Below are 24,012 nucleotides of genomic sequence, written 5' to 3'. Positions count from 1 at the left end.
CTCATTCATCGCGTTTAAATACATAATTTCTAACCTAATTACAAACTTTTGACTTTTTCCAAATTTATACATTATTCAACACGTTTAATGACCTTAAAACGCATACATTTTAATGGGAAAAATATTTTTGGAACTATGTGATGTATGAAAGCAGGTGTCTTGTCTTACTGTTCTTTCTCCAGCAGAAAAAGACTCCGATGGCGGTGACCAGCATAAGAGGAACGAGTAGGAGTACGGTGATGAACACTGGCTGGAGACCTTGCTCTTTGTTTGTCTTTGAAACAATCGTGGTCTTCTCATCATTCAGTGGCTGAAGGTGTTGAGCTGTTTTTGGCTTCTGTTGGACTGTTGCTGTCTTTGACACGTTCAGCTCTGGCTTCACTTTGGTTTGGATAAAGGTCTCAATTTCTACACAGAAATAAATGCAATTAGTGACAAGGTATGTATTTCCAATGAATTGGATTTCAGATGGGAAAAAAAGCAACATGCAGTAAAGTAACAATGTTTTCTCGCTTTTCATCAGTAATGATGGCAACGTGAGTGCACAAAATAGCCTGGCTTACACACTTTTTCATGGTAAAGAGTGGACTGGCTGTGGAAAACAGCGGTACCTCAAGCCAACGTCATGCTTCATGTACCCACATTTCTAGAGACTGTGGGTACCTCAAGCCAACGTCATGCTTCATGTACCCACATTTCTAGAGACTGTGGATACTTTGGCAACACACAGAGGCGGTCGTTCGAGCTTTGCCCAAAATGCACTTTTTCTCCAATGCATTAAATGATTCATATTTACATTTATCAATCTATTTAGGCGATCATTTTGCAACCCACTGCTGTTGCAAAGTGTTTCTGTAACTCCAGCACAACTTGGCCAGTCAAGCAAACAGCAGCAGCCGGTTGTTGCGGCAAAAATGGCACCAGAAATGGTGGCGGAATGGCCCGACTTTATGTCACGTACGGCTGCTACAGGAAATAGCTCTCCTGGTTGTAATAATAAATTGAGTAATCAAACAAGAGTCAGTCTTTTGTACCTTTTTTTTTGTCCTGTTCAGCCACTCAGACAAATTGATTAAGATGCCCCTATTTGTTGTACGGATTTACTTTACAAAAGAAAAGTGTGGGATACTCTTGTTGCCTTATTTGTATTTTACTTTATTAAATCGATTTAATAATAATGTTTGGCGCAGCCGGGCCAGAGAAGGAGTGGATAGAAAAAAAAAAAAAAAAAAGGAAGACAGAGGGTGAAATTGTGGGGACAAGACAAAGAGACAACAACAACAAAAATAGAACATCAGCAAATGCGATATGTACAAATATGATAGTAAAGGTGATAGCAAAAAAGCAGTTAGTCAAATAAACATTAATACACCCAATTGTTTCAAATGCAATGATACATATATGTAATGATAACTTGAATTACAAAAGAAAGCAGATAAATGGAGGGGAAGAAAAAGAAGCAAACTGTATTAACCTTGTAGATTGTTATAGTAAAATAGGTTAAGCTTTGTCAGTGTGCCGTGTTTTACACAGTTTCCCCTAGGGGAACAACGTTAATATATGTATGATGAAACGTGATTATATGCATGAGTGAATGTATGCATATGTGCTTGTATATGTACAGTATGTGTATAGACTTAGACTTCCTTTTATTGTCAATCAAATTTGAACTTTGCAGTACAAATAAGAACGACATTTTGTTGCATTAGCTCATGGTAGTGCAGGATAAAAGAGCAATAAGGCGCAGATATAAATAAATAGATTACTGTTCAGATAAATATATTGCACTTTTGCATATGCATCCACGTTTATGGATGTATGTTACCTCCGCCTTCGGGTGGGGGGACGGGTCCTGACTGTTGTTTGCGTTTACGCGCCAAACGGCAGCTCAGAGTACCCACCCTTTTTGGATTCACTCGAGGGAGTACTGGAGAGTGCTCCCCCGGGTGATTCCCTCGTTCTACTGGGGGACTTCAACGCTCATGTTGGCAGCGACAGTGAAACCTGGAGAGGTGTGATTGGGAAGAATGGCCGCCCAGATCTGAACCCGAGTGGTGTTCTGTTATTGGACTTTTGTGCTCGTCACAGATTGTCGATAACAAACACCATGTTCAAACATAAGGGTGTCCATATGTGCACTTGGCACCAGGACACCCTAGGCCGCAGTTCCATGATCGACTTTGTAGTTGTGTCATCTGATTTGCGGTCTCATGTTTTGGACACTCGGGTGAAGAGAGGGGCGGAGCTTTCTACCGATCACCACCTGGTGGTGAGTTGGCTGCGATGGTGGGGGAGGATGCCGGACAGACCTGGCAGGCCCAAACGTATTGTGAGGGTTTGCTGGGAACGCCTGGCAGAGTCTCCTGTCAGAGAGAGTTTCAATTCCCACCTCCGGAAGAACTTTGAACATGTCACGAGGGAGGTGCTGGACATTGAGTCAGAGTGGACGATGTTCCGTACCTCTGTTGTCGAGGCGGCCGATTGGAGCTGTGGCCGCAAGGTAGTTGGTGCCTGTCGTGGCGGTAATCCTAGAACCCGTTGGTGGACGCCGGCGGTGAGGGATGCCGTCAGGCTGAAGAAGGAGTCCTATCGGGTTCTTTTGGCTCATGGGACTCCTGAGGCAGCAGACAGGTACCGACAGGCCAAGCGGTGTGCGGCTTCAGCGGTCGCGGAGGCAAAAACTCGGACATGGGAGGAGTTCGGGGAGGCCATGGAAAAAGACTTCCGGCAGGCTTCGAAGCAATTCTGGACCACCATCCGCCGCCTCAGGAAGGGGAAGCAGTGCAGTGTCAACACCGTGTATGGTGGGGATGGTGCTCTGCTGACCTCGACTGCGGATGTTGTGGATCGGTGGAGGGAATACTTCGAAGACCTCCTCAATCCTACCAACACGTCTTCCTATGAGGAAGCAGGGCCTGGGGAATCTGTGGTGGGCTCTCCTATTTCTGGGGCTGAGGTTGCCGAGGTAGTTAAAAAGCTCCTCGGTGGCAAGGCCCCGGGGGTGGATGAGATCCGCCCGGAGTTCCTTAAGGCTCTGGATGTTGTGGGGCTGTCTTGGTTGACAAGACTCTGCAACATCGCGTGGACATCGGGGGCGGTACCTCTGGATTGGCAGACCGGGGTGGTGGTTCCTCTCTTTAAGAAGGGGAACCGGAGGGTGTGTTCCAACTATCGTGGGATCACACTCCTCAGCCTTCCCGGTAAGGTCTATTCAGGTGTACTGGAGAGGAGGCTACGCCGGATAGTCGAACCTCGGATTCAGGAGGAACAGTGTGGTTTTCGTCCTGGTCGTGGAACTGTGGACCAGCTCTATACTCTCGGCAGGGTCCTTGAGGGTGCATGGGAGTTTGCCCAACCAGTCTACATGTGCTTTGTGGACTTGGAGAAGGCATTCGACCGTGTACCCCGAGAAGTCCTGTGGGGAGTGCTCAGAGAGTATGGGGTATCGGACTGTCTTATTGTGGCAGTTCGCTCCCTATATAATCAGTGCCAGAGCTTGGTCCGCATTGCCGGCAGTAAGTCGGACACGTTTCCAGTGAGGGTTGGACTCCGCCAAGGCTGCCCTTTGTCACCGATTCTGTTCATCACCTTTATGGACAGAATTTCTAGGCGCAGTCAGGGCGTTGAGGGGATCTGGTTTGGTGGCTGCAGGATTAGGTCTCTGCTATTTGCAGATGATGTGTTCCTGATGGCTTCTTCTGGCCAAGATCTTCAGCTCTCGCTGGATCGGTTCGCAGCCGAGTGTGAAGCGACTGGGATGGGAATCAGCACCTCCAAGTCCGAGTCCATGGTTCTCTCCCGGAAAAGGGTGGAGTGCCATCTCCGGGTTGGGGAGGAGATCTTGCCCCAAGTGGAGGAGTTCAAGTACCTCGGAGTCTTGTTCACGAGTGAGGGAAGAGTGGATCGTGAGATCGACAGGCGGATCGGTGCGGCATCTTCAGTAATGCGGACGCTGTATCGATCCGTTGTGGTGAAGAAGGAGCTGAGCCGGAAGGCAAAGCTCTCGATTTACCGGTCGATCTACGTTCCCATCCTCACCTATGGTCATGAGCTTTGGGTCATGACCGAAAGGACAAGATCACGGGTACAAGCGGCCGAAATGAGTTTCCTCCGCCGGGTGGCAGGGCTCTCCCTTAGAGATAGGGTGAGAAGCTCTGTCATTCGGGGGGAGCTCAAAGTAAAGCCGCTGCTCCTCCACATCGAGAGGAGCCAGATGAGGTGGTTCGGGCATCTGGTCAGAATGCCACCCGAACGCCTCCCTAGGAAGGTGTTTCGGGCACGTCCGACCGGTAGGAGGCCACGGGGAAGACCCAGGACACGCTGGGAAGACTATCTCTCCCGGCTGGCCTGGGAACGCCTCGGGATCCCCCGGGAGGAGCTGGACGAAGTGGCTGGGGAGAGGGAAGTCTGGGCTTCCCTGCTTAAGCTGCTGCCCCCGCGACCCGACCTCGGATAAGCGGAAGAAGATGGATGGATGGATAGATTACTGTTCAGATAAATATATTGCACTTTTGCATATGCATCCACGTTTATGGATGTATGTTACCGTATATTGATATATGTATATGTATGTTTGTACAGTGAATGTGTGTGTGGATGTATGTACCTTATATGTGTGTAGGTATGTACTGTATTTGTGTTATGTATGTGGGAGCCTATGTACCTAAAATTATAAATTATATTTCTGAATAGACAATACGTCGGATATTTTAATTTTTGACAGTCCATGTACAGTATGTTGACAAGTATACATAAAACTGCAGTGCGGTCGCCTTCTTTCTCACAGCCATTTCTGCGCAACTGCCAGTTTGCACGTACTTTTCAGATGTGCTAAATAAAGACACAAAATAACGTTCGCAGTTGAGTTTTATTCTTGATACATCAAACTGCGTTTGCAGAATAATTGTATTTGCAGCTTCACCTCCCAGTATTATTATGGCCGTTCTGATGATCATCATATATAATGAGTATTCATGAAGAAAGAAAAACACTGAATGGATTGCTCTCCTTATTCTCATGCGAACCTCTGTCCACAACTTTAGTAAATAAGCTGTGCGTGTGCTATCAACTTTGCACGTGTTTTAGTACACGCAAACCTTTAGTACATCAGGCTCATAGTGAAACCTGTATATTTGAATAACACTAAAGTTGCACATTTCAAAATGTAACTTAAACTCTCTAGAAGAGTATGCCTTGAAAATGCACAAAACTTTAGAAATCCAAGCGTTCATGCAGCTTTAAGAGACTTCAAGTTTTTTTTTGTTTTATTAGTTTCTAATGCAAATAGAGTACCAGTGATAGTACTATGTAGTTTTCCAGGTTTTAACAGTACATGTGTTTGAAATTTCATTACATAACCTCGTTTTCTGTACTGAACCAAATCAACATCCTATCTTTCACCGTACCCATGCACTCGGACTCAATGTGCCTCGTATCTTACTTACAAATACGGTGTTGTACAGCCTCTGTTGTCAAGGCCTAGCAAAAGTGCCAAGTAGAAGCCAGAGCCGGGAGACCCTTTTCTGTTGTTAGTGTCCTTTTTGAAAACTAAAGCCTATGTAAGCGTAAATATAGTGTCCCGCCTTTGTTCAGTACAGATGGGGAATTGGTCTTGAAATGTTAGTTCTGCACCTCAGAATCAGAATTTGCACTGTTCAATTTGTTACTGTAGGCACTTTCCTAAAAAGAAGAGTAGAGTACTACATATAAAATGTTTTTATTGTACCTTGGTTCCGTACGCCCTACATTGACAAAAATGTTCGCCAACATTTTTCCCAGTTTCTGTATACTGTTTCTATTATCTTACAGCAAAATATTGTGTATAACAAACCAGTATGTTTGCCTGCTTATTGTTTTACAGAATCAAGTGCTTGCGTTGGTGACTGTGTGCCTTTCTTATTGCGTATGAATGTAAAATAATCCGCCATTGGGCCATGTAAAGTTGCAAATTCCAGCACTTTGATAAAGAAGGTTAGAAACACTACGAAATAAAGGTAGGTTCCTCTCCCCCTCTCATCTCTGTCTTCGCCAACAAGAGTCTTCAATAAAGGTAAAAGTGATGTTAAATCTTCATTTATCCATTGCATTCCTCATTTATATGTATTTTACATTGTTTTCTGCATGTAAAACTATAATTATTTCCTAAAAAATTTGTTGTTTTTGTGTTTATACGTTTGTTATTTTAATTTAAATTATTTCTATATATGTATTTTTTCAGTTTTTCGTATGATTTGGTTTTCACAAAGGATTACTTATAATAACTGAGCTACCACTGTATTTATGGCCTACTGTTACACCTCTAGTAGTGATAATGTCATCAGAAGTAACAGATTTATGATGGTGTAAATTCCTTAGAATTAGTACATGTACAATTCAGAAGTGGCTTTTCAATATGGAATTAAGAGACAAAACTCAAAACTCACCTTCAAGAACTTCAATTCCAGCTTTCTTTACTGAGCGATGTGCCTCTGTAATAAGATTACAAAAGCAATTCAGACAACGTAGAAGCATAGAGAATGTGTAATCTTACAAGAAAAGGGTTCTGAATTGAGAATAAAAAATGTCATAATGGAACTCACTCTCAGCGGTAAATTTGAAGACTGTGTTACTGCCTGCGTCTCCCACAAAGATGCTGCCATTTTTGGTTACAGCAATATCATGCGGCATTTTAAAATCCTGAAAACAGATTCACCACTATATAACCATCAGCTGTGTACATACAGTAGTATTTAATTTTGTATCCTGAATCACATTATGCAAACTGTAAATAATTACTGTATATTACTATCGACATAGTCATGTTATTAGACTATTTCTGTTTGACTTGGAATGTGGTCTGAGCTTTTTTCAAATGATAAAAAAAATGCTTGGAAGATGCGGTTAATAGCATTCAAAGTCCTCCAAAACAACTTCAAAACCCTCCATTAACGTTGAACGTTATGTATACACTGCAAGTTTTTATATAATGTAGTAACAGACATTTTCATAACAATATGTAATATGTTCAATATTTACCGTATTTTGGTCATTTAAATTATTGCCGGAACCAATTCTTCGGCGCATTTATTTCCGTTTCCATAACAGTGCACGTCTGACTTCCAATGTGTTCCTACTTCCGGATACAAAACGCTTGTGTGTGTTCTAATAATGGCAGACTTGGTAACAAACAACAAAAACAAATATTTTTGGACAAATGACGAATCATAACCTTATCTTTTTGAATTTCAATTAATGGAGGATGCACTACTGCTTCTAGAAGCCAGTACGAAGGAAGAGTGAATGCCTTCTTCAAGTGGTTTAGTGGTAGAATTGATTGCTCCCATTAGCTGCATTGCTAGCCACCAAGAATGAGCTGATTTGGATATGTTAGCAAAAAAAACTAAAACCTTTTGTCTTGTCTCTCATAAGGATTGTGAACGATAGGAAAAAAAAAAAAAAAAAGTGCAGTTCCCCTTTAAGTGTTTTTTTTTTTTTTTTTACACGCTTGAAGTAACGCACATTTATCTTAAACGCATATTTTTCCATCCAGACTGGATACGCTCACCCGTGTAAGTCAGGGAAAAGTTCTTAAGTCGTAATTGAAGGCGGACTTCATCACTAATGAGGCAGACTTTGCCATGACACCATTCTTTTGGCTGGATGATCATCATAGAACGTGGAGTTTTAAGTAACACTGTCATGAAAACTATAACTATGTTTTAAAACGCTCTATCAGTCCAGGCGCTCTGTAGATTAAACTTTGTTTTAACCACCTTGCTGTTATGTGTGACGTTAAAGTTCTGTTTAGTACAACTGTTTGTGAAAACGTGGCGCGTCAGGATGATCTTAGACAACTTTTCTTGTGAGCTTTCGTGTGAGCCAAAATCGTTGCATGCATTGAAAGTTTGTTTGTAATAATATTGGATTAGATTTATATAGCCCTTTTCTAGACACTCAAAGGGTTTCACAGTGAGAACTGAGAAAGTAACAATTGTAGCAAAGTAGTGATTTTGTGTGTTTTACTGATTCAATTAGTTCTGTGTGCCGTGGCTAGGACAGGGTTCTGTGTAGTTGCACTCATTTCACTGATATAATATCCTTAGTGCAACCCAGTGTTTGTTATTTCTTTGCTGTTATTATTATTGATATTTCTCTCTGGCACTCATCGAGGGCGGACGCTCCCCTTTCCTCTCCTATATCTCCCCTGCTTGCTTCTTTGTCTTGTCTTAACTTTCTTGTTGCCTCTTTTTGCACTGCTCTCCAAATCTAAACATTGGAACTATTTAACTGGCCTCAACGAAACTGACAAGATCTTGGGTTTGGAGGAACTTGTTTCATACTTGCCAACCTTTAGACCTCCAATTTCGTGAGGTTGGGGGGCGGGGGGCATGGTTGGGGCGGGGGCGTGGTTGGGGGTGTGGTTAAGAGGGGATGAGTATATTTACAGCTAGAATTCACCAAGTCAAGTATTTCATATGTATATATATATATATATATATATATATATATATATATATATATATATATATATATATATATATATATATATATATATATAAGAAATACTTGACTTTCAGTAAATTCTAGCTATATATATATATATATATATATATATATAAATAAATAAGAGAAATACTTGAATTTCAGTGTTCATTTATTTACACATATACACACACATAACACTCATCTACTCATTGTTGAGTTAAGGGTTGAATTGTCCATCCTTGTTCTATTCTTTGTCACTATTTTTCTAACCATGCTGAACACCCTCTCTGATGATGCATTCTGCTTCGTCTCCTTGTTGTGTGCGCAGTTGTGCACTGCACTCTCTAAAAGCCCTAGATGTTATTGTCACATATGCATGTACAGTAGATGGCAGTATTGTCCTGTTTAAGAGTGTCACAACATTGCTGTTTACGGCAAACGAACTGCTTTACGGTAGACGAAAACGTGACTGCTGTTGTTGTGTGTTGTTACCGCGCTGGGAGGACGCTAATGAAACTGCCTAACAATAAACCCACATAAGAAACCGAGAACTCGCCCTCGATCATTCTACAGTTATAACGTCATTGGGCAGGCACGCTGTTTATATTGTGGGAAAGCGGACGTGAAAACAGGCTGTCGACACGTCACTCAGGTCCGCCTGAATTTCGGGAGAAAATTTGTCCCGGGAGGTTTTCGGGAGAGACGCTGAATTTCCGGAGTCTCCCGGAAAATCCGGGAGGGTTGGCAAGTATGCTGTTTGTCGTGACAGAGCGGTTGTTACTGGACACACAACGGACTCTTGGGAGAAGAAGGAGTGCGCTTGCCTGGGGACCCTTTCAGTTGAGGACGTGAAGATATCTACCTATTCGGAATTATGACAAAGGGACATCGGCTGAATGGTGTAAGCGTTGCTCTGGTTTGTCGACAAATTGGAAGTTGCTGGCAGTCTTCAAAGTACCCCAAAGCTGCCACAAATGATTGGAGGATGCGGGAAGAACTGTGGACACTCTTGTGATTTGGATAACATCGGACTGTCTGCCCCGCAGGGAATTTTGAGGACCAGTCATAGACAATTTAGAGTGAAAAGCAAATTTTATTTTCACTCGCATACCAAACATTCTAACGTGGATTGTTTCCCTGGCTTCGAGACTCTCCCGAAGGACAGTGCGGCGAAGACACAACAAAGTCCCTTCTTGTCTCTCATGGACACACACCTGTTGTTGTTGACTTTGGACTGACTAGCGACTGCACGACACCAAGGCCGCGGAACAGAGACACGCGGCCGGCTTACACACACACATGCATCCACAAAAAAATATACGCCACAAACACATACCCCACCCCCCATCCAACGCCCTTGACGCGAATCCCTTAGGGATGATGGATGGCTAGGCAGCGCCTGAAGAGCTGCAGCCTGCCACAGTTGCCCCCACTCCCTCCCCTATGTTGCTAGATATCTCGAGATGCGTGTTGTAATATGTGCTTTGCTATGGAGGTTTTTTCCCACTCCAGACTGGGCCCCCTTAGGAGCCCAGTTTAGATTGTATTTTTTTACTCATCCTTCCCCAGCGTTTACCTTTTCCCGTCTTACGGGGGGCGCCTTGTGGTGACCCATCAGCGTTTCTGTTCTGTAACCGTGTACACTGTTTGTTTGTCTAATCTTGAACGGGTTTGTGTTGAAAACAAAGTTTCGTTGTACTTGTATAATGACAATAAAGACCTACCTACCTACCTTCTTTTCCTCTGTTTATAATCACTTTTTGTCCTGCTACTTTTGTTTTCTCAGTATTTGCTGTCTGGTCTCTGTTAAAGCACCTTTACATTCTGTTCCTTGCCCTGCCAGCACACCTGTTCCTCATCTACTATTATTTCAAACGGTTTATACCTACAACTAAAATGGAAACATTGTGTATGTGATTGTGTATACAGTAATATAACATTTGTAAGACATACACAGTTATTTGTAAATATATGAATGTTTCTTTACCCCTTTCTTTGGTATGAAGGTATCCACAATATCCTTGGTTGAATAGTTTATTGCAAAACCACTCAGAGGAGTGGAGCGTCCATACGTAGACAGCCCATTCACTGCAAAGATAAGGCCATCTTCACCTAGACCCAGACACACACACACGCACACATACAGACAAAAAGGATGTGCAACAAACATAATAAATATTACAAAGGTAACTCTTTTTACTTGCAGTGTTTTTTTACAGGAAAATTCTCATGGGGAGATACCATAGTTCTTTCAAATTGTCCTCAGTTGACAAGCTGCCACCACATAATTCAAATATATAATCAGGGCAACGTGAGACTGGGGAACAGAAGGGGAAGGGTCCACGTACAAGTCCCACCAATGTACAAATTTGATGTACATTGAAATAGAGTGCCTTTTAAAACATCTGTTTTTTACTGTAAAATCTGATTTGTTGACAAGCTAAACAAAAACCATGGAGTGACAAATGAAATCTGACCACTGTCAGTAATTGCTGGTCAGCTTGGTCAATGAACTCACCTCCAACAGGGAGGAAGGTGATAGCAAAAACGCTGCCACCAAACTCCTCTTTCTTTATTTCCTTGACAAACTCCCCAGTTTGAGCTGTGAAACACTGGATGCGTCCATTCTCCCGGTCAGCCACACACACTTCCTTGTTCTTGGGGAGAAATGCCAGGCTGTGGGGGATCCGAAATGGTATATGCCTCCTCCTGTCTGATGAGCCTAGATAAAAAGAATGCCAACAATATTCATCCCGTATAATGATGTAAGTATCTTGAATGGGTTTGTACTAAAAATTTAATTTTGTTGTACTTTTTAAGTGCAATGACACTAAAGTTCCATCCATTAAAGTGAACAGGTTTTTTAGCTTCAGCAAGGAGGTTATGTCCGATAATATCGGACGATAAATGCTTTAAAATGTAATATCGGAAATTATCGGTATCGGTTTCAAAATTATCGTTATCGGTTTCAAAAAGTTGAATTTATGACTTTTTAAAACGCCGCTGTGTACACGGACGTAGGAAGAAGTATAGAACGCCAATAAACATTAAAGGCACTTCCTTCGCGTGCCGGCCCAATCACATAATATCTACGGCTTTTGACACACTCACAAATGAATGCAAAGCATACTTGATCAATAGCCATACAGGTCACACTGAGGGTGGCCGTATAAACAACTTTAACACTGTTACAAATATGCGCCACACTGTGAACCCACACCAAACGAGAATGACAAACACATTTCGGGAGAACATCCGCACCGTAACACAACATAAACACAACAGAACAAATACCCAGAATCCCTTGCAGCACTAACTCTTACGGGACGCTACAATATACACCCCCTGCACCCCGCCCCCAACCCCGCCCACCTCAACCTCCTAATGCTCTCTCAGGGAGAGCATGTCCCAAATTCCAAGCTGCTGTTTTGAGGCATGTTAAAAAAAAGAATGCACTTTGTGACTTCAATAATAAATATGGCAGTGCCGTGTTGGCATTTTTTTCCATAACTTGAGTTGAAGTTGTTCTCTTTGTTACATTGTTTAATGCATCCAGCGGGGCATCACAACAAAATTAGGCATAATAATGTGTTAATTCCACAACTGTATTTATCGGTATCGGTTGATATCGGTATGGGTAATTAAGAGTTGGACAATATCGGAATATCGGATATCGGCAAATAAGCCATTATCGGACATCTCTAGTAAAAAGCCACGATTAGCCTATTGCTGAGTTTGCTCTATTTCAGCTGATGAGCCTTCCTTGTGGTCTTTGTCTTCGACAAGGCCATGATTATGCTTGTTGTTTCTTGCTCCGACCTTTCCGTTTTTGTGAGCTATTCTTACGGTTACTTCCAGTTCTTCCTTGTTTTTTCATGTCCTTGAAAGTACCTTTTACTCTGTCTGTTGAGCCTTGTGCACCGTTTAAGTGTTGTATAGCTAACACATTTTTGTTATATTCATACAGTGTCTCTCTCCTATCTATGTTTGTCTTGTAATTTCACTACTTTTTGTCACAGCAACCATTTGTTGTTTGTTTTGGTATTTTGGGGGGTCAACTACGTTGTTTGGCATGAATTAAAATTGAACATATGAAAATCAATTAAACATATTTTCTTTTGTACTGATGTTGCAATGGGTGCATTCACGTTGCAGCTGTGCTGCGAGTGTGCTGCATTTTACGTGGTCATTCACCGGTTGGGTACAGAATGTGGCACGGGTACATTCCACCAGACAGCAGGAGAGTCGACACTGACAAGTTATTGTGGTGAAATGGTGCGCTTCACCAAGATAATTAGTATATTGGCTAAATTCAACAACAAACAGGCAGACACTCAAACTGAAGAAAGAGAAGAGGGTGGACTTGGATTTAAATTCATATGATTTTGTCAATTTTTCCAGATTTTTGTGTTTTTAACATGAATAAGTGACCTATTTTTAAACACGCAGCATCGGTTATGGGGCAGTAAACCTTGGTGTTTACTGTTGCAGATGATGCAAGTTGACACATTACTAGAGTGTAAATGTTACCTCTCCGCAGCCGTAGAATTTAGGGTATATAACAGGTGAATGTTAAAGGGGTCATGTTATGATTTTTGTCTATATTTAAAACACTTCCTTGTGGTCTACACATGTAAAGCTGTTTCTCTGGTCAAAATTTAGCATATATTGTTTTACAGACTGTCTTTGAGCCGCATTGTGACCGTCTCTTCAGGATGCGCCATTTTGTGGGTGGTCTTATTTACATGCCTCCACTTGACTGCGTCTTCTCCCAGTCATCCATGCTGTAGTTTTAGCGCTTCCATATCAAGTCTACTGACATATATAAGTTAGAACTATACGCTACTTTGTATTACAACAGCGTATCGGCAACAGCACAGTTTATTGACTATAACGTTGGACTACAATGGCGGACTAGTACAAATATCTTTCTGTAAATTTCTAACATATATGGATATATCCGCTGACGTCACAGGACAGACAACATCACAAGACAAAGCAAATTCCAAACAGCTCGTTGGAGGAAGTATGAGGGAAGTCAAGATTTTTGTTTAAATATCTCCACGGTTTGATTTTAAATTTTCGGGACATACCCCAAATACACAAAAGTAAGGTGCCATCAGGTAAGAAAAGTATTTTTTTCATAATGAGTTAAGTTAATGTTAAAACTGATTCAAAGCTTGTTGTTGATATACCAACTGTTCTATGTAATTCCTGTGCATGACTTGTCTGTTGATAGTGAATAAAGATTGTTGCAAAGCATTGCACCTTCAATTAATTTTGTTTATAACATGGAAAAATATAAATGGCGTCTAAGTCAACTTGACTTTCGTCACGTTTGAGTATTTAAAAAAAAATCTGAAGCCATGCAACCACTACTACCAATACAGATGTGTATGTGTTTGCACGTGTGTGTATGTGTGTGTGTGTCAAGCAATTGGCCTACCAGCTCCCCACTCAGAGAGGTATTTGCCATCAGCGGAGAACTTCAGTATCCTAGCATTACAGTAGCCGTCGGACACAAAAATGTTCCCACTTTCGTAGTCGACAGCCACGTCAGTGGGCTGACAGAAATGGTTATGGTCACTTCCTGCCGTGAAAGCCTCTCCCAGGGACAGCAAAGTTTGATCGCTGCCATCACTGCTCACTTTTAAAACCTGATGAGTGTATGGGTGAGAATAGTTATTGCTTACTTTACAGTATATACCTTACAATATATATTATTCATAAAACATTATTACAAACATAAAAAACGGTAATAAAGTGTATCTGAAAACAGATTCGTCTGAATATTAAAAAGGTGAAATAATCTTGCCTGATGAAGAGCCACATCAGTTACCCAATAGTTATTGTCCTTGTCTGTTGTTATTCCATGGGGTAAGTAAAACCTGCAAGATTGGAGGAGAAAAAATATATATAGTTGATATAATTCAGAATGTAATAGCTATAAATACAGACGTTGTAATGGCACTGTAAATATACAGAGGACATTACTGATTATGTGTTCTATAGCAGGACTTATATTACTGTAAATAATGGCAGATTTTGACATTCCGTCTAACAGCTCATTTAATACACACTAATGATCTTGCTCAAGGATTGAGAGATTACTACTCGAAATAGTCTAGATTCGTGTGCATCTGGTGTATGCGTGGATTTGACAATAAAAGGCAATCTAATTTAACAAATTACTAGGGTATCGCATCATTGTGATGGTTTGAACCGGGTGAAAAGCTACTTAACCAACAGGAACTAATTCATGGCATTAAGAAACACATATTTTGCGGTCTAGACATAGTCAGCAGTGTACCACAGGGGTCAATACTGGGACCAGAATTTTGCTGCCTGACGTTACATTTCTGTTCCAATTACTTTTATCTATAATAGTTGTGCGTACAAGACCACATGCAGAGCATCTTGTCTGTCATACTTCTGCCAGTGCAATTGGGCAGCCTAAAGGTACCCTTCAAAGATTTGTGGCTCCTATAATCTCAGAACATTTCTGAGTGGTGAAGCAGTGCCCTCCCTAGGACCCTTCGCTTTCCAAAGCCAAAGAGATTGCCAAAACTGCCTTGTTCTGCCTCTTCCACAAAATCTTTCAGGGCCTTTCTTTGTTTCAGTTTGGACCTGAGAGTGGTAGCCCTGGGTGGAGGTTCAAGTGTCAAGTCTCGCTTTCATTAGCTTGGTGTAAATTTTCCAAACGGATTGTGTGCATGCGGCTGAATGCTCTGTGTATTTCTCTCTCTTTGTCTCGAAGGCAGACTTCATCCATCCCCTCTTCCCATGGCACTGTCAGTCCAACATGATAAGACTTTGTGACAGCAGACCATAGCATAAGGTCTGATGGGAAATAAGTTGTCGTGATCTCAAGAAGGAACTTCAGCTGTCCATTTAGGTCGACTCTGATATGGGCTTGTGTTGCTTCTGGGTTAGCATTAGTTGCTTCAAACTTTTATGCTCACCACCATTCAGGACTCGGACATGGTGTCATCTTCATCAGCGCACGGTCACTGACTTACATACAGGTGTAGAGGATTAGCTGTAGGCTGGGAATTGGATGACCTCAGAAGTGACATAGCTATTCTTTACTCAACCATTGGTATAGGTTTTGGGGGCTTGGGATGGTGTTGTACAGTATGTAGACCGGATCAGAACATAGTTTGAGGCAATTTCCAGATTGGCACATGTGATGGTCTGTCATCCAATTAAGTAACAGTAACAGTAACAGCCTTGTATAACCAGCATTAATATATTTCTAATGGGTGAATGGATTGTGTAACAAGCAGAATAGTGTTCACTGCCACAGCAACCCTGAATGGGTTGAAGTGGTGGACCAACCAATTAACTTTTGTGCATTGAGTTACAAAAACATAAAATGCACGTTAGGCTCTTCAAAGACCTAATTCTCTATGTTTGAATGTGGTTATGAGTCGTTGCACGTTTTGGCTATATGTTATATTGTCCTTGATATTTCAATACTGCTTTTATTTACATTATACTTACATATTTCTCCCAGAAGCCTTGAGGATGTTGCCATTGTCACTGTTCACAACCAGAATAGTAGACTGTTGAATGGGGCCAGATAACCTCTGCTGGTATGTAGCTTGGCTGTCAAAAGAACTTAAAAACAAGACAAACATTTTTTATAATTTTATTTATATTTATATATTTATATGTGGGCTTTGTACCGAGGATGTCGTTGTGGCTTGTGCAGCCCTTTGAGACACTTGTGATTTAGGGCTATATAAATAAAGATTGATTGAGATTGATTGATTTACAAAGTCTTACAATTTGACAGACCGACTTCAAACCACTTTCTGACTGTCTCTTCAGGATGCGCCGTTTTTTGTGGGCAGTCCTATCTATGTGCATCTTCTTTGACTGTGTCTTCTGCCCGTCAGCCATGTTGTAGTTTTTAGCGCTTCCTTCTGGAGTCTACTGACAGATATACAGGTGAAACTCCAAAAATGTTAATATAAGTTTATCAATTTCTGCAACTCAACTTCTAATGTGAAACTAATATGTGATATAAATTCATTACATATAAAGTGAGGTATGTCAAGCCTCTATTTGTAATAATCTTCATGATCACAGCTTACCGTTTTTGAAAACCCCAATATTTCAGAGATTTTCAATTCAAAATTTTCAAAAGCTACAATAAGCCATAGTCATAAAAATTGTATTAAAAGGCTTGAAATATTTTGAGTTGCATTTTATTAGCCTATGTCATGTATTAGTTTCACATTGTAAATCTAATTGCTGTTATAAACAAACCTTTGCACGTTATTCTAATCTTTGAAAGTTCACCTGTAAGTTCAAAACGATACACTACTTTGTATTAGTAATGGCAACAGCGGAGGAGTGCATGTACAAGCCTGTCTGCCCCACAACAAGAGGATAGAGAAAAAGAACAAACTTATTGACTACAACGTTGGACTACAATGGCGGACCCGTGCAAAGATCTTTGACAGAAACACAAATCTGCGTACGTACAAAAAGATTCAGACCTATAAAAGCTAGCGCACGCACACATTCATGCAATTAGGAGTAGAAGAGTGCTTAGGTAACCCCACATTTCACCATATGGTCAATGTAAATGACCAATCAATGCGATAATTGACTGAGACAGAATTTAGACAGGTGGAGTCGTAGTGTGCTTCAGGGATGTTGCTAGGCATAAAGTACAAACGTTTTGTTTTCATGAGCTGTGTTACTACTAGGGTGGGGGTCCTGTACAATGTTTTAGACAATATGCAGACATTGTTGTTGTTTCAGTTTTTGTGTCTTCTACAACCATGTTATGCCCTGACACTTTGCCCCCACTAGCTTGGCCTTGCCTTTGGCCTGCAGCTTAAATGGGCGTGTCCCATCCAATTAATTCCTAATAATTATAATAGAGGTGTACTTTGGTTTTCAAGTTACCATACTCTGATTCTGTGACGCGGCTCATACCACAAATTAATTAATTAAAATTGAATCCATTATTGGCCCCCCAAAATACCACAATTTCAACATGTACCATCCAGCCATCCATTTTCTACTGCTTGTCACTTTCAGGGTCGCGGGGGGTGCTGGAGCCTATGTCAGCTGCATTCAGGGGGGCCTTCTCCACTATTTGAGAAGAACTAGCTTTTAACAGTGTGGCTCTGAGAGATACAGCACCAGTAATAGTCCAATGCATCATGCGTCATTTGACAGTTGACAGAGGTAATCATTTAACTTCCTGTTATTTTTGTCATTAGGTTGCAATTAGACCTTGCTTTTAAACTGGCCCCACAATGCAAAATCAAGGTTTCTTAGCTGCTTTTGTGTATTTGGGATCCCCATACATGCAGAAAATTTGAAATCAAACCATGGAGGCATAGCGGTAAATAATAAAACAATCTCGCCTTCTTCAAAACCTGCTCCAAACCAGCTTTTTGGAATTTGAAACTTTAGTAATGTAATTTGCCTAAGTTAAGTCAGCGGATATCCCCATGGTAGAGGTTTACCTGAAGAGTTATGGGGGGAGTCTGCCATTTTTTATCCAGTTGTAGTCAATAAGTTCCTTGTATTTTTCTATCCTTTTGTTGTGGGGCAGACTGGCTCGTACTACACATGCATGCTAAAATCCTCTGCTGTCACCATCCATCCATCCACCTTCTACCGCTTGTCCCTTTCAGGGTCGCGGGGGGTGCTGGAGCCTATCTCAGCTGCATTCGGGCGGAAGGCGGGGTGCACCCTGGACAAGTCGCCACCTCATCGCAGGGCCAACACAGATAGACAGACCACATTCACACTCACATTCACACACTAGGGCCAATTTAGCATTGCCAATCAACCTATCCCCAGGTGCATGTTTTGGAGGTGGGAGGAAGCCAGAGTACCCGGACGGAACCCACGCAGTCATGGGGAGAACATGCAAACTCCACACAGAAAGATCCCGAGCCCGGGATTGAATTCAGGACCTTCGTATTGTGAGGCACATGCACTAACCCCTGTTACACCGTGCTGCCCTCACCAATTCTGATGAAAAAGTAGGGTATTGTTCTAACTTATATCTCTCAGTAGACTTGATATGGAAGTGCTAAAAACCACAACATGGCTGACAGAGAAAAAACACATTTGAAGGGGGTTTGGCCTGAAGGAAGATAAGTATATCGAAAAAAACCCACATGAAACAGAGACAGTCAAGATGGTCTGTTAAAAAAAAAAGAATCTATTAAAATTTTTGACCAAAGAACCACCATTACATGTTATGTAGACCACAAGGTGTTTTTAGGAAAAAATATAATACCCAAGGTTTTAATATTAAAAACACCAACAATTGTGAGGATCCTGAAAGTAATTTGCAGCAACTTACTGTGGCCCCCAGTGGTGGTCACCTCTGTGAAAAATGACCAAATTGGAATCTGAATCAATGGCAAGTCCTGACACCTGTCCCAGCTGGAGATCACTTTGTGGCCATACTGGATTCTGCTCTAGATGAACATCTGAAGGTAGAAACAACACACAAAACAAAACAAAACAAAACAAAGTTACTCTCCATTGTTAGAGAACAAAATACCTGGTCATTATTAATAATGATAAAAAAATTATTTATATAGCGCTTTTAAAAGATACCCAGAGAAACTTCACACATAATCAAAAATAAAAATGTTTTAACATCATCATAAAACAGACAAAAGGAAAGAGACCATGGTATTGGAAAATGTTTAGTTCTGTTTTAAAAGCAGCTTTGGAGAGATGGGTTTTTAACGGTCTTTTTAAAGTTGTGGGATTGTGACATGGAGAGGATTTGGTCCCCCCAGGTTCAGTGTTGGGTAATGTGAGGAGGGGACAGTTAGTGGTTGTTAGTGCAACTGAGGTTTCTAACAGGAGTGTGGGAACTGAGGTGAAAAGGTCAGAAGGGAATGATTGTGGAGGATTTTGTGGGTCAGGAGAAGCATCTTAAACTGGATGCTCTGTGGGATGATGGGCAGCTAGTGGAGTTCTTGAAAAACAGGGGTGATGTGGTCATCGTGGCAAGAAAGACTGAGGAGGCGTGCAATAGAGCTTTGGATGAGTTCAACTTTATGGAGGACTTTGAAAGATGAATTTAAATATTAATTGGGTTACTGGGATATTGAAAAATAAAAAAAATGATGCAGATTCAACTGCATGCAGTGATATCAATGATACAGTCCATCAGATCACAGAAGGAGATCACATGAATTAATAGAAAATAATTACTTACTTCCAACTGTATACTTCAATATATTTGTGAATGTACTGTGGGTTGAGCAAGTGTGCAATGGCTTGCAATAAAAAAGCCAATGCTTAAAGCAACAGTGCATCAAAAAAAAAGCATGTTTAGGAATGAACCAGAACAGAACAAAGAGGTTTTGGTAGCAAAGAAGAATATAATGAACTATGATTAGGTACGTCACCACCACTGGCTGCATAGCTCTGACAGTGCTTAAGAGAAGGTTTGATGTTGAATGAAAAGCTTTCTCACCATGACAAATCAATTTTGTATAGCCTTATCAGTGTTTTAAAAAGTGAATGGAAGCTATTAAATGATCAGGACTCATCATGAATCAATGATTGATGGAATGCACTTTGAGGACACCCAATTATAATCCACAAGACCTTTTACCTACATACAAAAACTCAAAATGCTTTGAATAGTCTGTTGAGCACAATGCAGACGTTAAAATGTGGTCAACTATAATGAGTTATACAAACAGTCACACAGAATAGAGGTTTGTTTATATGACCAATGAAACAACTGACAAATAATGGCTTCCTACACCCACCTTGTCTTTGAGATGGCAGCTTGCTTTTTGGTATCTTTGGAGTGGCCTCAAGCTGATGGAATTTATGCACTCTGTTCCTCGTGAAAATAGGGTCCCTGCTGGTTTGGAAGACTAGCGAAGCACTGGGAGAGCCCAGGTTTTTCTTCTGTATTAAGCTATGAATCTGAGCAACAAACTCAGGTTGGACACTTTGTATTTCGCTGGGATTGTACTTAGGAATGTGTACTACATCCTTGCTCTGGCCTAGCAGCTTGGACATTAGAGAAAATAGGTCACCTGCACATACAGAGAGAGACGGGAAGGAAAGAATGAAAATGAAATGATAGAAAGAAAGGCTTTAGTCAGATTTATTAAACAGGGCAAGTTTGAAGAGTTAGTCAGCTGATTGGAAAAATATTTTCATTGAATACTGGAAATTATTTTATGAAATGTATTGTTCAATATATGGCATGCATCCAATCTAAATCAACTCTTTATTTGAAGCACTTAAACAGTGTGGTTGTGCACTATCAATCAATCAATCAATCAATGTTTACTTATATAGCCCTAAATCACGAGTGTCTCAAAGGGCTGCACAAGCCACAACGACACTAGGAGTTAATCATCATACAATCTTAAACATTCCCAAATGGACAGTACCTACTCCACTGTACACTTTTCAAAGTATAAGTTAATTAGTTTGACATAAGTAAAACAGAGAAGGCTAAACAGTGCAGCATTTAGGGGTTCCTGCCACCCTGCCACCCTCCTCAATGTCGCCAAGTGCCAGCAAAAGCGATACAGACCTATTGGATTTTATGGGCGAAATAGAGGACCTCCCATTGGCTCCGCAGTAAGCTGACTTGTATTTCGAAGACAATATTCATTAAAATAATACATCCGTCGTCATGTCTTTCATAATGATTGTGAACAATAGGCAAAATTCCACAAAAAACACAGTTCCCTTTTACTATTTACAAGTACAGTTGAAAGTACAAACATTTATGACAGGATTTTAATGTTGTTGTTTTTTAATTGTGAAGCAAAGGGATTAATCATAATTAATTTAAAAAATAGTTACAGAAGACATTTCTATTCCCTTTAACTGTAAAACATGCTAAATTACTGTTACTGTATTACTGGATTCCAAAAAGAAAGACCATGAATACTTCTGTCTTTCTGGAACATCATCTGGATTGTGTTCAACGTGTTTCTGAGGGTACGTATGTCCAACTGCTACATCATCAAGTGAGTTTGCAAAGCTGATAGTCAATTTTATTTAAACACAAACTAATAACTAACATACTATTTCTCCATAAAATACTACTACTACTAAATTAGAATTACTTTAAAATGACTTTCCTTGCTTTATTAAGAGAATCATGGTCCCTCCAGTTAAGAATAAGAATGATTTAATGCATAAATATTATAATAAAAGTGTAATATATAACATATCAGGAGCAGCCTTCCCCTCACTACAGGACATGTACTCTACCAGGGCCACCAGGAGAGCACACAACATCATAAAGGACAGTACACACCCCAAGCACAGTCTCTTCAGCCTCCTACCATCAGGCAGACGATACAGGAGCCTGAAATCCAGGACTACGAGACTGATAAACAGTTTCTACCCACAGGCCATCAGGCTTGTGAATGCTAACTTGTGAATGCTAGCTCCCCCCCCCGTTTTACTTTTGTCTTTTTGAACAAAAGACAGCTACCATGACCAGCCCCAAACTGTGAACCATCACTGTAGACACTTTTCACCTTTGATCACTGAAGACACTTTAACTGCTGCTGTGACCAAATGTCACCTCCATATTTATACTGTTGACTGTCAATCAGAATGTGCATTATTTTTATTTTTTATTTTTAGCTAAGTACCGTGTGACTTGTTGAAGGGTGGACTAGCAAAGTAAGATTTTCATTGTACGGCAAACTGTCTGTTTAACTGTGCATATGACAATAAACAATCTTGAATCTTGAATGGGGTTGCATTGCGTGGTGGGTAGGGCGGCCATGCGAGAAACTTGAGGGTTGCAGGTCTCTTGCCATTCTAATCACTGCCGTTGTGTCCTTGGACAGGACACTTAACCCTTGCCCCCAGTGCCGCTCACACTGGTGAATGAATGATGGCGCAAACTGCCAGCCACGCTTTCGTCAGTCTAACCCAGGGCAGCTGTGGCTACAAATGTAGCTTACCACCACCAGGTGTGAATGTGGAGTGAATTAATGATGGGTTCTCGCTTCTCTGTGAGCGCTTTGAATATCTAATATCAAAGTTGACCAGAATGCTGTACAAGTTAGGTTAGTTATAGTATAAAGTAATAAAGTAATCCACTGTATTATGGGGACAAGCGGTAGAAAATGGATGGATGGATGTTTGAAAATACAAGATTTGTCTCTGAACAGGAGATACATACACACGATAAATCTAAACCAACTTATGCTTCATTATTTACTATTTTGTTGGATTGATCTTTTCTCTCATTTTCTGCACGACCGCAATGACACAACCAGGAATTATTGCAAAGGCTAAACCGTTCCAATTAACATAGGTCCAGCCGCAGCTCCAGTACCCACACTTCCTAGACTGCATAGGCTGGGCTCTTGGAAGGATGCAGCAGACAAATTAAAACACAGCTATTGTCTCATTTACCAACATAAAGTGTTGTATGTCACTTCCTGTGAAGAAGGACTTGAATTGAAAGATCTCTGTAGCGAGTCAAGGTTTTTGGACCATTTTTGTGCTATTCCCAATCACAGGTTTTGACCTTAATTCCAGATCTGTTTGCTGATATCACTGGCTTGAACTCTGGTGGGAGGTACTAGCCCCGATCTAAAAAGCCAAATGTTATGATTTGACACACCAGGTTAGATTCTGTGTTTGTGTTATGTTTTCAATGCTCGTTTGCTCCCTTAGTTATGTTTTCTTGTTGCTAGTTGTTTGTTTCACGCTACCTATGTTTTCACTTTGCTAATCTTCATGGTACGCTAAAGTTAAATTAAAAAGTTAAAGTTAAAGCACCAATGATTGTCACACACACACTAGGTGTTGTGAAATTTGTCCTCTGCATTTGACCCATCCCCTTGTTCACCCCCTGGGAGGTGAGGGGAGCAGTGGGCAGCAGCGGTGATTTTGGTGATTTAACCCCCAATTCCAACCCTTGATGCTGAGTGCCAAGCAGGGAGATAATGGTTCCCATTTTTATAGTATATAAACTAGCACTAGTTTGTATTACGTTACCTAGGGTATTGAAGTGAAGAATCTTCTTATCTGCCTACTGACTGGGGCCCTCCGCATCTTTGGAATTGCAAATACTTCACAACATGCCAGCACACGACAGAATGGACCAGACACATTTAAGCGATTTCGAGGAGGACCTCTTCTTCGAAGGACTAATGGAGTGAAACCGGCTAAAGTTGTTGGAGATGGAAGCCGAGGGCAAGCGTTATTGTCCAGAGGGTGTCAAAAAGTGGATCGTTGGGTCAGATGGCGGAGTGGTCCCGGTCTACTCCGTGTTTTTCAACCACTGTGCCGCGGCACACTAGTGTGCCATGAGATACAGTCTGGTGTACAGTGGGAGATTATCTAATTTCACCTATTTTGGGTAAAAAATATTTTTTGCAAACCAGTAATTATAGTCTGCAAATGATGTGTTGTTGTTGCGTGTCGGTGCTGTCTAGAGCTCGGCAGTGTAACCGTGCAATACCCTTCCATATCAGTAGGTGGCAGCAGGTAGCTAATTGCTTTGTAGATGTCGGAAACAGCGGGAGGCAGCGTGAAGGTAAA

General features: G+C 41.2%; 1 protein-coding gene across 5 annotated transcripts in view; it reads right to left on the bottom strand.

Annotated features, from left to right (window-relative positions):
- Positions 1-24,012, bottom strand: part of pam (peptidylglycine alpha-amidating monooxygenase) — a 109,886-nt gene that overhangs the window by 14,713 nt on the left and 71,161 nt on the right. For 3 of the 5 annotated variants that reach the window (XM_061980635.1, XM_061980633.1, XM_061980634.1), the window contains 10 exons: positions 20,241-20,516; positions 18,806-18,935; positions 15,967-16,083; positions 14,279-14,351; positions 13,910-14,120; positions 10,982-11,185; positions 10,451-10,575; positions 6,579-6,675; positions 6,423-6,467; positions 169-408 (listed from right to left, as the gene is read on the bottom strand). In XM_061980635.1, coding sequence (XP_061836619.1) covers positions 169-408; positions 6,423-6,467; positions 6,579-6,675; positions 10,451-10,575; positions 10,982-11,185; positions 13,910-14,120; positions 14,279-14,351; positions 15,967-16,083; positions 18,806-18,935; positions 20,241-20,516 — 1,518 coding nt within the window. The remainder of the gene's footprint in view (positions 1-168; positions 409-6,422; positions 6,468-6,578; positions 6,676-10,450; positions 10,576-10,981; positions 11,186-13,909; positions 14,121-14,278; positions 14,352-15,966; positions 16,084-18,805; positions 18,936-20,240; positions 20,517-24,012) is intronic. The other 2 variants (XM_061980636.1, XM_061980637.1) reach the window with 2 other exon arrangements.

Source organism: Nerophis lumbriciformis, linkage group LG20, assembly GCF_033978685.3.
Source record: "Nerophis lumbriciformis linkage group LG20, RoL_Nlum_v2.1, whole genome shotgun sequence".
In the NCBI taxonomy this organism is placed as follows: Eukaryota; Metazoa; Chordata; class Actinopteri; order Syngnathiformes; family Syngnathidae; genus Nerophis; species Nerophis lumbriciformis.
Note: the sequence above shows the minus strand (reverse complement) of the source record. Positions and strands in the feature narration are given on the sequence as shown.